The sequence below is a fragment of the Pezoporus occidentalis genome, unplaced genomic scaffold (assembly GCF_034315485.1).
Source record: "Pezoporus occidentalis ecotype Australia unplaced genomic scaffold, CSIRO_AGI_Poc_V1 ctg271, whole genome shotgun sequence".
Lineage (NCBI taxonomy): Eukaryota > Metazoa > Chordata > Aves > Psittaciformes > Psittacidae > Pezoporus > Pezoporus occidentalis.
The window spans coordinates 648,389-663,098 of NW_026914622.1; the positions used below are offsets into that span (position 1 = coordinate 648,389).

The window sequence follows — 14,710 nt, forward strand, 5'->3', positions numbered from 1 at the left end:
TGACCTTGGGCCCGCAGAAGATGGCGGTGCGGGAATGGAAAATCGGACATAAAGTTCCAGCGTGCTCGCCAGATGTCGGCAACATGACGCTGAGAGTGTGTCCGTCCTCGATTAGTCGTTGCCCTGACAGACTGTCCTTCCAGGCACTCAAGGCTATCCCCCTCAGCCTCCCACCTTACATTAGGTGCTTGTCCACCTAAGGGGAAAAACAGGAATCTGAAGCTGATTTCCTGAATTTTCTCTATTAAAGATGAGGAAGGGGGGTGTGGTTCAAGAGGTTGATAAGTTTTAGAAAAAAATTTGAAATAATAGGGTCATTTTCAATGCAAAAAGAAAAAGTGCTTTTGCTTCTAAGAATACAGGAAAGCAACCTGGAAAACAGGAGTTCTCCATCCATTACACTCTCTGCCACTCATATTTCGTACCTTTGTACTGATGGTTCAGCCCTTCTCTAGTGTTTCCAAAGTGTTAACAAGAAACTTTGTGATCCTTAAAGCCTACACATCACAAAGAGTACCAAAGTTCGCTACATTATTAGGTTCAGTATATTCCATGTGTAGATAAGAGCTGAACTACTGTTCCTGTGACAGTTAAGCATATATCATGAAAAAGATCATATTCCTTTGACCCATTTTTGAAATCAGAATTCCCTGGATAAAAAAAATAACAAAAAAAAAAAAAAAAACAAAACAAAACGTATTTTATTTTGTGGAGTTTTGTGTGATTTTTTTGTGCTGAAAATGTTTCATGTTAGGTGAGACATTCTCAGTGTTGGCCATAACAGTATTTTATTTACATCTGTAATACATATAGGATGTTAATGTAACTAGTAAAAAAGTAGTATGAATTACCCTTCCTAGATAACTTTTAATTACCTTCTTTGCTTTTTCTCGATCAGTGGTGATGAGCTTCAGCCTTGTATCTGATGTGAGTGCACTTTTTGGAGACTTATCGATAGAGAACCCTTAATTTATGCTTCATAAGGAGAACATGGATTTTTAAGATGCAGAGAACTTTTCAGGACAGCTGAAACACTTCTCTGGAGAGATTCAAAAAGTTTTATATAAGATGCCCGCTGTATTCAGAGGTGCTAAATGTTCAGCCACTGCATTTGATCATGCCATGACTTTATTTGGAACAGCTTGGAAGTTCTCAAAAGACACCATGTTCATTTTCAAAAAAAAAAAAAAAGCAGGAGGTAAATCTGACCACACTTAACCAGATTATTGAAAATTCAACGATGTCTTATTATTAAAATCAGACATAGCAAAACATACAGATATGAGAGGACAGAATAAAGAAATAAGTTTGGTTGGTTTTTTTTTAATAAATTACATGTCTAAATATCTTAGGTTTTTTTTCTCACACAGGCAAGAATGGGATGAGTCAGCATAACTGTTCCCATTTGTTAGACAAGATCCCACTGCAGTGAGCCTTGCCACTTTGCTCAGTCATCAGGTGGGAGGAGCTGCTTTCACTTCATGCACGAGTTGTACTCGAGCGAACATACACTTCCCTTGCTCCTCACTTCAACATCCAGAAACTCTTCTCTCCCTTTGACATTGCTTTCAACCTTTCTGTACTGAATAGTATCAAGAAAAGGTGGGTGGAGAAGGGAGAGGGTTGTATTTACTTGTAGCTTAAGTTTAGAAACCAAACTCTTAATGCATAGGTCAAGAGACCTCTCTTCCGAGGTCTCCATAAAACCAAAGGACAAAAAAAAAGTCAGTTCAGAGCAGGGTGCTAACGTGCACTCCAGCTGCTACTCTGGTAACACCAGTATGCCTCCAAAAGCAAACAGGCTTCCTATCACACATCACTGAGGGCGATATGGTAGGGTTTATGTTTCGTACTTATAAAGAACTTCTTTCCTAGCCTGTTTTTCAAGCATCTCACTCTTTTTTTTTTTTTCTCCACTTTGCCATATGAAAACAGAGTATTTTGTCTAATTACAATTTATAATAAAGACGTTTTAGCTAAGAAATGTAGAAAACCATTGTAAGATACAGATTTTCTTCTGGAAAGACCAAGCCAACATATTACTGAAGTAGTAAATAGAATTTGGGCCCAGAGCCTATAAGAACTATAAGTACTGTGCTGTTTGTTTGTTTCTATTTTGGTTTCTAATTAAATTAAAACTTCTTACAAAAGGGAGAGGAGATCTACAGTGCATAGGTTAAATAAACATGTTCAACAGGCCTGAAAAATGAGAAGGGCATGAATAGCACAATTTCTGTGCACCTGTACTGTAATATAAATCTGTAATAACCTCAGCTCCTTTCAAAGACCTTCCTCAGTGACGTGCAGTACAAGTAGCAGCCAGAGGATCTAGCACTGCACTGTGGGATAACACTCACACTGTCTTGCTAATGTGTGGTCCTGTTTTTGACTCCTGGTGGTCTTGGCTTATGATCTGTTTCAAGCCACCTGCAGTTGGAGTAGTATAATGTCATTCAAGATATCCGTGAGATCTACATAAAGCAAACCATGAAAAATGCAGGATTATGTTTCACAAATTACAGGTTCCTAACTTTAGTTAGGGAAAGTAGACAAGGAAATATTCTCTGATAAAGTCTGTGTTGATCTGAGAGTTTCCTGTGAGTTTTGCAGGCTGTGCTTTTGAAGCATAGTAAGTTTTTGAATGCAGATACAGGGATACCCTTGGCACCCAAATAAAAGGAAACACCTTGGAAACTTTGTTCTTGAAGGCTGGTGATCTGAAAGTGTACAGAATACAGATCTGAAGTCCCTGTAAATTAAAATGTGGAGTTCATATTTTCCTTCTAAACCCAGAAAAGATTAGTCAGTATTATTTGTCTTGAAAAGCAACCATGAAACAATTTTCAGTACCACTAACAATGACATTAATACCTTGAAATACAAGAAGTACTTTGAATAGTAAAGATATTCCATGTAACTATGGATTTGCAACTATAGTCGCCTCATTTGCACATTGTAATGGGTTAGCTATGTCTCAGGATCATGTACCTAGGTAAGATGAAGGTAAGCCCTGCTTGAGCATACTGTAAGCATTACATGTGGCTGGTGTGCACTGTCAGCACTTCAGTCAGAATATGGGTAGAAGCAGAACTTCAGAATTTCTATACTTGTTCTATTCTTATAAATTCTCATTTCAAGGACTAATTGGGAGTATCTTGGGGTTAAAACAAAAAAAAAAAAACAAAAAAAAAACGCTCATAGTTCTAAATAAAAGGATCTCTGTTCCCTGATCACGATTCCAGGAACACAGGAATCATGATCAGGATGGGTGTAATCCATTCAGTGTAGTAGTAATCACTTCAAGACTTTTTGCACAGAGAGTTTGCAGATCTGATCCACATTGGTGTATGGGCCCTCAGTTTTCCTTAGATCAAACTGGTAATAAACAACATTTGAGTATGGGGGGATTTTCACATATTTCCAATTAGCTATTTTGTAGAATATATTTAGTGGTGTAATAATGAAGGATCCATTGATCCACGTACTTTGTACTTCGTATGCTGTATATGACTAGAAAGCCAATAATCCAGCAGGACTGTGGGCAGAGGCAGGTGCTTTCCTATAGGCTTTTATCCAGGATCATCGTGAAAGGTCTCAAGCAGTGAAGTTCCAGTTACTTCCCTGGGAGACTTTCCCACAGCTGATAGAGAGGTTTTTTCCTGATATTCATTCTGAATATGGTTTTATCTATGATCTGATAGAAGAGATGCCACTCGGACAGGAAGGTCTTTTCAGTGGTGACCTTGAAATAAAATCTCACGTTGATTTATACAACAGGAAGAATTTTATGAGTGACAGAGCAGAAAGATAGCATCCCTTTCTGAACAAAAATTCTGAATCCCTGTAACTGCTTTCGAACAAGTTCCCAGGCTATACTAACTTACCAACCTATAGAACAAATAGATCTGACTCTTTCTTTTTTTCCATTATCTCTGTTATTAGTCTCAGAATTACTAAATGCTTTACCTGGGTAGCATTAAAAATGTGGAACAACTGAAAAACAGACTTGTTTCTTCATGACTTATTAATGTGAGGTAGCCTATCATCCAGGTGATTCCAAGCACTACCACTATAGAGATAGTGCTAATCATCTTTTTCATAAATGAATCCTTTTTATTCCCAGAAACACACATTAAAAAGTTATTAGACCTTTCTCTTTTAATATACTTTTGAGCATTAAAGTTTCTATTTATTCAGAGTTATATTGCAAAGATGTGTTATTCAGGTGAGTTGAAAACAAACACGTCCCTACATTTGTTTGACCTATCATCCAGAGAAGAAATTCAGAAAAAGTAATCTAACCAAGTTTATCAGAATAATCTGTGTTTCGAGTATGTAGCTTGAATGATTTTTTCTTTAAAAAAAAAAGGATTACCAAGGCAACAAGAAGCATTGAAAATTAGCATGCTAGCTGTTATAAACTTTTTAGAATGCTTATGATTTTAATCCAAATGTGCTTAATTTTCACTATAAGAATAAGCGACCAGTGAAGTCTGGATGTCCTGTTTCTCTCAAGCCTGAGGGGAGGCAGAGATAAGGTATTTTGTTTGCCCCAGCTGTGCAAATTATACATAAAAGGAATGAAGAAATGGTACAAAGGTTTGTTGAACACATCAGTTCTGTGGGATTAAAATTAAAGCAATCCCTTTTCTAAGTAATACAATGCACTGCAGAGTTTGTGACACAGGCTCTGAGAAGACATGGAGTGGTGTTGTAAAACTGAGCAAGTAAATTGCTTCAAAGCTGCAAAGAATTGGTCTGACATTCAGATGTGCTGAGAAATCATTCCATTCTCATTTGGCTGGACACAGCTCTGCTCTCACTTAAATGGATTTCAACTGGGGGTAACCTTCATTGAAGTGAAGTGAATTAATTTTCTGACTGCTGTAAATATGCATTTCCTTAAATAAAAGACTTCATCAGAAGCCTGAGTTCGTGATAAGAAAGTCTGAGCTGGTGACATGAGACCAAGCAATACATTTGCCGAAAGATCTGAGGAGTCCTATGCTGTCTTACCTTGTCAAATTCTTGTTCTACTTCCATATCGCAGAGACACTGATTGTGGTGAAAGTGATGATGTTAAACAGGAGTATGAGTGCTACTGGCATGAAGAACGACCACAACATGGGCTTTTTCACACTGAAATTCTGATTTTGATACAGTGCTGCAAGCCAGCAACTTTTAACATATAAAGAGAGGCCAATTCAAAAGATTTGTTAGACACATTATTCAGAAGACCAAAAAAAAAAAAAGTATTCCACTTGCATCCTGAAAGACCTCATAGGACTTCCTCAGTTTTGTTAACCTGTCTCTGAAAGGCAACCATTCCTTGAGAACTTTCAATCATGTTTTTCTTTCTCTGAGGAACACAAAATGATTTATTAAAAATGAACTGCCTAGAGAAATATAATACAGTGCAGTATAGCTAACCAAATAGATACCTGGCCACCATATGCAAGTTTATCTTTAAAATATGTGTTATAATAGACCTGAAGAGAAAAGTAATAGGGGAAACCCAATGAACAAAGGTTGAGACAGAAACAGGGGCAGTTTAAGGACAGGGTTATCCTGTAATAATCCTTACATCTTTTTTTATTTTATTGCTAAATCATCTTAAATTAGAATTCAACACTCCCTAAATGAGTATCATAAGTGGGTGTAAAATTCCCATGTAAAAGGGGGGTTTGTGTTTGTTTTTCCAAAAGAAGTCTATCTTTGTTCTCTATCATCTGCTGTCACCAGGGCACACTGTAGCCTGCTTTGGTATGTAGGCACTCAATATCAATATCAAAAACATAGGGTAAATAGGGATATTGTTAAGTTGGCCAGAAAGGTTTTAAATAAATGGGAGGATTAAGTTTAGGTACTGAAATGCAGTTACTCAAGTGAAGGTCTTGAATTTCAGTTAGGCTAAGGACATCTACAGCTTCCATTTAAAGTCACAGGGGATCTTGCAGGAGGATTCAAGGCAGATGTGGTTCTAGTTCCCTAAATCCTTAGTTAGGAGAAACTGCAATTTCTCATAGTGAATGTTTAGTTTGAATGAAAAGTTCTGTCTTCTTTTAAGTACTTATATGCACCAAGCCGTATACCAACAGTAAATCTAGAATTGTACTGATAATGAGCCATCACAAAAGGTGTGAGATAGTAAGTTTTGTAATAATACATGAACTTATAATTTTTCCTGTCTTCCTGTAGTTTAAAGCTTTTCCTTCTCTGTAAGTAGCTCCAAGTGTTATTGCAACTACTACAGCAGAGATTACTAATTAACAGGAGAGACATTAGCAATTTATTGTTCCTTTGGTTGCATGGGCGCATGCAAATAGCTTATGGCCTCCGTAAACTATAACTCCAGAACTCCATAGATTTTAAGAGCTCTGTTTCATCTGCCTTGCACTAAACTACATGGATTTTCTACAGCCTATAGGCAGGACTGAGTGTTGTGAGCACTAGTTTTCTGAGGACAGCTCACATCCAGGACTTGCTGATTTTTGCCATTAAAGAGCTTCAACAGAGCTTCCAGAGACAACACCAGTGGTAGCTGAGCAAACTCCTTCCTGTGCTGTAGCTGACTCCCTTATCACAGCTGCACAATCCTATCCTCTTGTCAGTAATGAGAAACTTAAGAAAATCCTGCACCACTCACCGCTACATTTTATACCAGCTTGATGCAAAGCATAACTTTTGCTCTTTGAGAAGCATGGCAGCGTGGGCTTGCCTCCTCAATGCCTTTGCTTCACTTCCTGTCTTCCATGTCTCCTGCCTGTTTGCTAAGCAGCATGTCACATGAGAAGGATCCTCCTTCACACATTTTGAGCTGGGAAATAAACATGCTGCTTAAAGTCTGTTCTTCCTTCAGCCCTGGTAGAGATCTTTCAGACTGCCAAGTATTTGCTGTGCTCTCAAAGTACATCTGAAAAGCAGTGAGTCAGAATCATGTGGTTTTAGACATGTGCAACTAGTCACAGGACACAGTGAAGAACCTAATGCTGTGCTATCATGCAAATGAAGCACAGTGATGCATAGCCAGGCAGCTTTTGCTGAACACTTGCTGGCTTGCATATGCAGTCCGAATTCTTACAGTTTTAGAGGAATTGGTTCTACCTCCACCCAAATGCAAAACATAATAATGAAACAGTCAGGATCTAAAACTGGTTGGTAGGTGCCATCAGAAACAACACACCGCACAAGCTGACCACTGACCGACCACTCTTATACACTGTGTTGGAAGTATTTCTTGGAGGACTTTTACTTTACCTAGTGGGCATCTATCTGCATTCTTCAGTCCTCCAAGTAGTTCCTTTTCAGCTTGCAGTGCTGCTAACTGCTGTTCTGACTTAAGAATGTGCTCTTTGCTTATTAATAAATAATATGTACCAATTCATGTCATTCACTCCTTGCTTTTGGATGTATGCAAGGCTCTGGCTTGAGGTCATGAGGAATCTCACAGATACCTAAATGAAGAATTGGAGTCCATCTATGCAATGACCATATCTGAAAGGGTTTTTTACTTGGTTCACAGAAGCAGATTGTTGAAAGCCTTAATTGCTGTGAAAATTTCTCCAGCACACAACAGACTTGTGGTGTTGTGCCAGTGAACAAGCTATCACTTTAAGTGCCATATGACTTTAAATCTTACCCCATCCGATTACTGACATGGTTATAAGAAAGCGTTCAGACAGGGGCTTCATGGCTCTAAGCAGCAGGAAGTACAGCTGTGCAGAACTGGGTGCTGACCACATAAATGTCACCAACAAAAAATAATGCAGTAGGACAGCCACAGCTGTACACCAGGAGTCTGTGGGAGGATCTGCCAAGTCAGATGTGAGTAAGGTGTTAACTGATGGTATCATAAGGAAGGTATTGCTGGTAGTGACTGGTAGTACTGGTAGTACTGTCGCTGTGATTCCTGGCATTTCGGCTTTCAATTTCAGTGATGAAGATGCATAGAGGAACAGAGACTCACTAACATCCAGATCACAGATGACTTTCGAGTTTTCCTATTGGTAGGAATATAGTAGAAAAAAAGTAAAGCAAAATAATTAAAACTGTAAAATATTTCTTCATTTCCATTGATATTAAAAGCAGGGTAGAGTATGTCTTTAATACAGAGACAAAGCAGAAAGAAACTTGTTTGCAGAATTTTACACCATCATTACTGTCAGACAACTTAATAAATCCATCAGTTTTGTCCAGTTTCAGCTAGAACAGAGAATACCCAGTACATTTTAGGACTGGGGCTTTTTACAACAGCAGTTGGGATGCATTTTCTTTTTTCCACACTGCTCCTTTTAGAATCCTTAAGTGTTAAGAGGTGAAATAGGATAAGACAAGTATTTCTAAACAATCTTCAAGGTCTAAGAGAATAATAAACCTCCACTTCCAAACTCTGTGTCGTGGTTTAAACCCAGTCAGGTAATTCGTTCGCCCACTTCCCCCCCTTTTCTTGCCCTCCCCCTGCTCTCGGAGGGACGGAGAGGAGAATCGAAAAGAATGCAACTCCCACGGGTTGAGATAAGAACAGTTTAGTAACTAAGGTATAACACAAATCACTACTGCTACCACCAATGATAACGATGATAAAGGAAATAACAAGGGAAGAGAATACATCATCTCACCACCAGCCGACCGATAACTCGCCCCCCAAGCCCGACCAAGCTCTGACCGATACCTCCTCCAACCCTGCCGTCTCCCAGCCCTTCCGGCTAACTCCCAGTTACATCCTGGGCATGACGTGCTGTGGTATGGAATACCTCTTTGGTCAGTTTGGGTCAGGTGTCCTGTCTCTGCTTCCTCCCGGCTTCCCCTCCTCCCTGGCAGAGCATGAGGCTCACAAAGTCCTTGGCCAAACCAAAACATCGCTTGTTATCAGCTCCGTTCCCGAGCTGAAAGTCAAAACATTGCACTGCACCAGCTACCAAGAAGGGGAAAAAATGACTGCTACTGCTGAACCCAGGACATTATCCACCCCTTATTCCATACCATTCACGTCATGCTCAGATCCCACATTTTCAATATACCATCACTCTTATCTCAGTGCACTCTTATCTTAGTGCATGGACCAGTCCCTATAAAGCTGCTGAGTCCATCTGGTCCATGATGTCAGGCTCCATCTCTTGTAACAGTCTTCCAGAGCAGGAGAGACGGTGTGCAGTGTTCACACTCGTGAATAACCTGGGCAATAGTGTCCATTGCTAAGTCCACCCCTCGATCATGAGTCCATATCTATGTTGCATCTTTGCTCTGATGGCCTGAAGTGCCATGGGCCCACCAGGCTTAAAATAATTCACTGTCCCCTTAAGCAGTTTCTGCAGCTTGTTGCTGGGGACTCCATACAGCTGCCTTCCATCTCCGACGCTTCCAAAGCACTGGAGGGGCCCAGTGGACTGCATAGTTGCCCATACTGTCCCACACACCCTGCCACTCATGACTGTCCAGCCTTGGGGAAAATCTCTTGGTCCCCCCATATCGTCGTCTAACCCCAGACAAGACCCAAACCTGACTCTGCTTAACTTTGGAGATCAGACAAAATGGTTGTGGGTAGAACACAGTCTGTGTGTGTGCCAACATGCTGATCCCCATCACAATCAGCAGGCAGGTCCCAAGGATACTCAAAGGCCATTCAAAACCTCCAGAACTCTCAAACGATGCTGCTGTACTTGTCACTGGGGCTGGTGTAGCTGCTGTACTTGTCATTGGGGCTGGTGTAGCCGCTCTGCTTGCCGGCTCTCCCACCATCAGCTTCTCTTTTCCTGAGTCCAGCTCTTCCTCCTCTGCCTTGCTGGGAAATGCTGCGTGGTCTCCTGCATCCTCCTGGGGCTCGGCGGGCGGCTTCCGGGAAATGCCATCGGCCGTCGCGGGGCTGGGCTCGGCCGCGGGGCTGGGCTCGGCCGCGGGGCTCGGCTCTTCCGCGGGGCTCGGCTCCTCCGCCGCCTTTTCCCGCTGCTCGGCAGCCGCCTCCTTCCGCTCATCGACCGCCCCGACCTCCTCCACCCGCAGCCGTCCCCTCGCGGCCTCCGGCCCCGCTCCCGCCGCTGCTTGGTCCCCGGGGCCGCTCTCCCGGGCCGCTTCAGCAGCCGCCGGCTCCCGGGGCCGCTCCCCCTCGGCTCCCCGCAGCCTCACGAAGATGGAGAGTAGGGCGAGGGCCAGGACGGTGAAGAGCAGCCGGACGGCCAGGTACAAGTCCACGGCCACGTCCGTCCCGCCCTGCTGCTGGAGCCCGCCCGTATTACAAGCCGTTGCCATAAAGCACAGTGAGACAAGAACCTTAGCCCAAGCCCCATACTTGATAAACACTATCACAGCAAATACCGGCTCTACGTAAGTTACAACATTCTGAAGCTGTGAGATCAACAAGAACAACTCTGAGACCCAATAAATCAGCATTGTGACGAGTGACTATTAATCCGGTCAGATCTGTCGTTATCTCAACCCTTCGTGCCCCACGTTGGGCGCCAAAAAGAACTGTCGTGGTTTAAACCCAGTCAGGTAATTCGTTCGCCCACTTCCCCCCCTTTTCTTGCCCTCCCCCTGCTCTCGGAGGGACGGAGAGGAGAATCGAAAAGAATGCAACTCCCACGGGTTGAGATAAGAACAGTTTAGTAACTAAGGTATAACACAAATCACTACTGCTACCACCAATGATAACGATGATAAAGGAAATAACAAGGGAAGAGAATACATCATCTCACCACCAGCCGACCGATAACTCGCCCCCCAAGCCCGACCAAGCTCTGACCGATACCTCCTCCAACCCTGCCGTCTCCCAGCCCTTCCGGCTAACTCCCAGTTACATCCTGGGCATGACGTGCTGTGGTATGGAATACCTCTTTGGTCAGTTTGGGTCAGGTGTCCTGTCTCTGCTTCCTCCCGGCTTCCCCTCCTCCCTGGCAGAGCATGAGGCTCACAAAGTCCTTGGCCAAACCAAAACATCGCTTGTTATCAGCTCCGTTCCCGAGCTGAAAGTCAAAACATTGCACTGCACCAGCTACCAAGAAGGGGAAAAAATGACTGCTACTGCTGAACCCAGGACACTCTGTCTTATAAATGCCTTTAAAAGGCAGAGTCTGGAGGCTCCTACAATCTTAAATACATTGACCTTGATGGAATTGCTCCAAACCTACATTAGTGCAAGCAGAATGAGAAACATACATCAATCTACAATAACTACAACTCTGTTGGCAATACTTTTCTCCTTGTTCAAGGGGGAATCACACAACACCATTTATCACAGGCATGTCCATCAAGGAAATTTGCTGCAGTTGTATTTGAATTAAGTCACAATAAAACTGTAGCACAAGCAGTGCACATAACCTACATTGCTATATAATCATGGTGCTTTGAAATCAGCTGTTCCCTACAGTTTATAAACAAAGCAATAGAGTATAGAAACTATCAAATAGGTAACAGAAAGCCCTGTCAAAGCAATGGAAAGATTTTTCTTGTCAGTGGCCATGCCCAGTGTTTCCTGTGAAAGGCTTGGCCTTTCACCATACTGGAGTCTTCCATACTCTGTGGTATCATTTCTTTTCAAAGCTTGCATTTTTGAAGGTGGATTTATTGAATAATAATCATATATGCATATATATGTATCCTCACATTAAAATATTAGCATAAATAGGTTAAAGTTTAATGTAGGTGACCAATATGTTTCAAACTCGCTATTCTGTTTTTCTCAAAATACATAAAAAGCAAAATATTGTAACTTAGAATTAAATACTTGCAGTTTTACATCTTCCCTCTTACCTAGTGAATTTTTGAAATAAAATGGAAATGATCACATCAGCTATGGACAATCCAACACCAATGTAAGAAATATACTCCAAAGGCATTGCATATTTATGTTTGATCTGAAAGGCCTAGGAAGCAAATTGCATCAGTTATAGGATGAGAAGAGATAGATTTCTTTCTAAAATTTGTGTTTCTGATAGCACATAGAAAATAAAATGTTTTAGTGAAGTTATGACTGCTGCTAGTCACTGCCAGAATTTTCAGGTCACACAGAATTATTATGGACCTCAAAACTAGAAAAGATTGTGCAGAACTCCACAGAGACTCCACAATGTCATTCAAATATTTAACAAAATAGCAAATTAAAATATTCAGAGAAAAATGCAAGGTGACACAGACTGAAAAAAGTAGCTTCAATTTTTTGTACTGATATGCATTGTGAATTTTGGCTTCTGAGGATAAGGTCTAAAGTAAGATGTTACAAAGAATACAAATCAAAATCAGTCTTTGTATAGTGACAATAAAGCAGCAGGTTAATATAAATGTATTTAGTGAAAAAGCAAATACTGTTATCTTTGCATGAATGGATGGGAATCTTCTCTATAATATGGACATTTTGTGCAGTAACGACATGTGTAAGATAAAGAGAAATGGAGAAACAAGTAAATATTAAAAATATGGAAATGCTGTTCTCTGGAGACAGAGTAAAAAGAAACTTTAAAATCCTGACACTGCTGAAGTCAGTGACCACAGACGTGATTTTACTCAGGGAGTGTTTTGTTTAGACAAGCTGAAACAAATACTGAAAGAATAAGGAATGTTAGAGAGTCATTCCAAAATAGCCTTGTTAATACAAGAGGACAATATTTGAAACTTACTGGTAACAGATAGGTTGTGTTTTATAAACATATAAGCAAAGTAAGTAGTTAATGCTAAGTACTTTTGAGTTATTAAGCCAGCACAAGGCAGTGTCACAGCTAATTCAGATCCCAAGCTCTCTACTATTGGTCTTGGGGCACTTTGGGTTCTAGATGTACACTCAACAATCAACTGTAGCAGCAGAGATGCAGAGCTGGAGGCTACCAGAGCTGAGCAGGGGGAACGAGTTGTACCAGTCCTTCCCTGCTGCTGGGGTGCCAGCAGGTGGGCACAGCCACACCGTGTGTCAGAGGAAGCCAGGACTCGCCTATATGCTTAGCTTTCCGGCAGCCTGGGGACAAATCACATGTCCCAGTACCAGCTGTGTCACAGGTCAGAAACAAGTACATGGGAACATCTTAAATCCTGGGCATTCTAGCTCGACGCATATATGCCTTTACATCAGCATGCTGGTCTTAACAGTTGGAAACAACCAAATAAATGAAAGAGAAAAAACACAAAATCTCCCCATTTGAGACAGGACAACACCCTACCATCAGGACAGCAAAATCAATTGTGTGAATACACCTGCATCTCAAGAACTGGTCTCTTCCTTTTGCACAGCCAGCAGTGCTCCAGGCGTTGACAGTATAGTCCCAAAAGACACAGGCATGATCACACAGCTGCAGTTCAAATATGTTGTACTATAGATTGGGATTGCAAGGAGAAAAAGTGGCTACAGGAACATAAACAGGTATGAAATAGCAAATAGTGTGTACTGATAATTGTCCTCTGAAAAGGGAGCTGACAACTACTTAGGGATTTATAGAGTTTTCAGTAAACCTGATGAACGATACTAATAACAGCATAATTTGGCATTTTGAAGTTAACTTTGTGTGCCTTTCTCAGTCAAGATTGCCAAAGAAATTAGCCATTTCTGTAAATTATTCAGGTAAGTACAGTTCAGATGCACATAGACTAGGCATTAAAAAACTGCCAAGTAAATTCTGCATAACCCAAACAACAGCTTTCCGATATTAGTAGTATTAAATTATTGCCAACCGAAGCTGAATCCACACTGGAAAGGGAAGTAAACAACGATGAATGCCATGAACTATCCCCTCCTGTCCTGCAGTATTGCAGTGCTTGTGCAGTCATATGTCAAACTGCATTGCAGTCATTTTCAGACAACATAGCTCTGCAGGGTACTGCAATTAAAACTGCTTTTTAATAAGCAATGAGCAGCTTGAAATACAAATAAGTGGTGAAAGCAACTATTGACAGTACTAGGTAATTCAATTAAAAATGAGGAATAAAAGAAGAAGTAAAATAATTAGAAGTTTGTTTTAGTGATTTCCTTAAAATGTTCGTGTGTTTTCCAGACCACTTAAGTGTATGGATCCATAATGATGATTAGTGATCCATCATGTGCATGTATTTGAGCTTAAAACCTTTCTTAGAAGAAGAAGCCATTTACTGTTTTCTGGAGAAACCATTCTAAACGTGTATATATTATCTAAAACTTCGGTTATTTGAGCGAATGGGCACTCACATAGAGCATTTCTTGCAAGAAAGCAGTGACATCTGGAATCAGTTCCTGGGTAAGTGTAAGCGGCGAGGAGAAGCAGACAGGCCAACCCAATATGGGTGATAAGCAACTTCTACTTTATTTGTGACGCAGTTCACACATATATAGGAGTGGTATTCAGCCACTCCTTCTTGGCACAACAGTATTGGTTAGCCCCCACAGCTTCCTCCACATTCTCCTCCCAGGCCCAGTCTCCAGCCACCTGTGGGGGCCACCCCCTGCCTTGCTTGCACAGTCCTCCAGAACTCTATGGTTCTGCTCTTAGTCATTCTGCAACAATTCCCCCCTTTTTCTTTGTGCAAGCAAGGCATTATGGGTTATTCTGTTCACCTGTTTTATCACACAACTATAAGCAAGTCTAATAGCTACGATGATTAACCTAACAATGATACATAAGTGCAATACCTTTAAACAGTGTTTTACTCAACCCGTAATGCCCCGTGAAAACAACCATCTAATTATTCTTAGAATAATGCTCATTTACTATTGCTGGGTAAGCTGAGCCAGGGTTCTCAGCTGTACGTACATTGAATT

The 14,710-nt window shown here is 41.2% G+C and overlaps 1 protein-coding gene across 1 annotated transcript; it reads right to left on the reverse strand.

The window, feature by feature from the left end:
• Positions 1-1,714: 1,714 nt before the first annotated feature.
• Positions 1,715-13,292, reverse strand: ADGRG7 (adhesion G protein-coupled receptor G7; the record flags this gene model as incomplete). Its single annotated transcript, XM_062624769.1, is given in 11 exon segments — positions 1,715-2,602; positions 2,604-2,749; positions 3,967-3,992; positions 3,995-4,120; positions 5,018-5,182; positions 6,185-6,262; positions 7,640-7,840; positions 7,878-7,945; positions 7,947-8,000; positions 11,746-11,858; positions 13,143-13,292. Coding segments are annotated over 11 exon segments (1,197 nt in total), but the record flags the coding sequence as incomplete, so codon positions are not given.
• Positions 13,293-14,710: the final 1,418 nt, after the last annotated feature.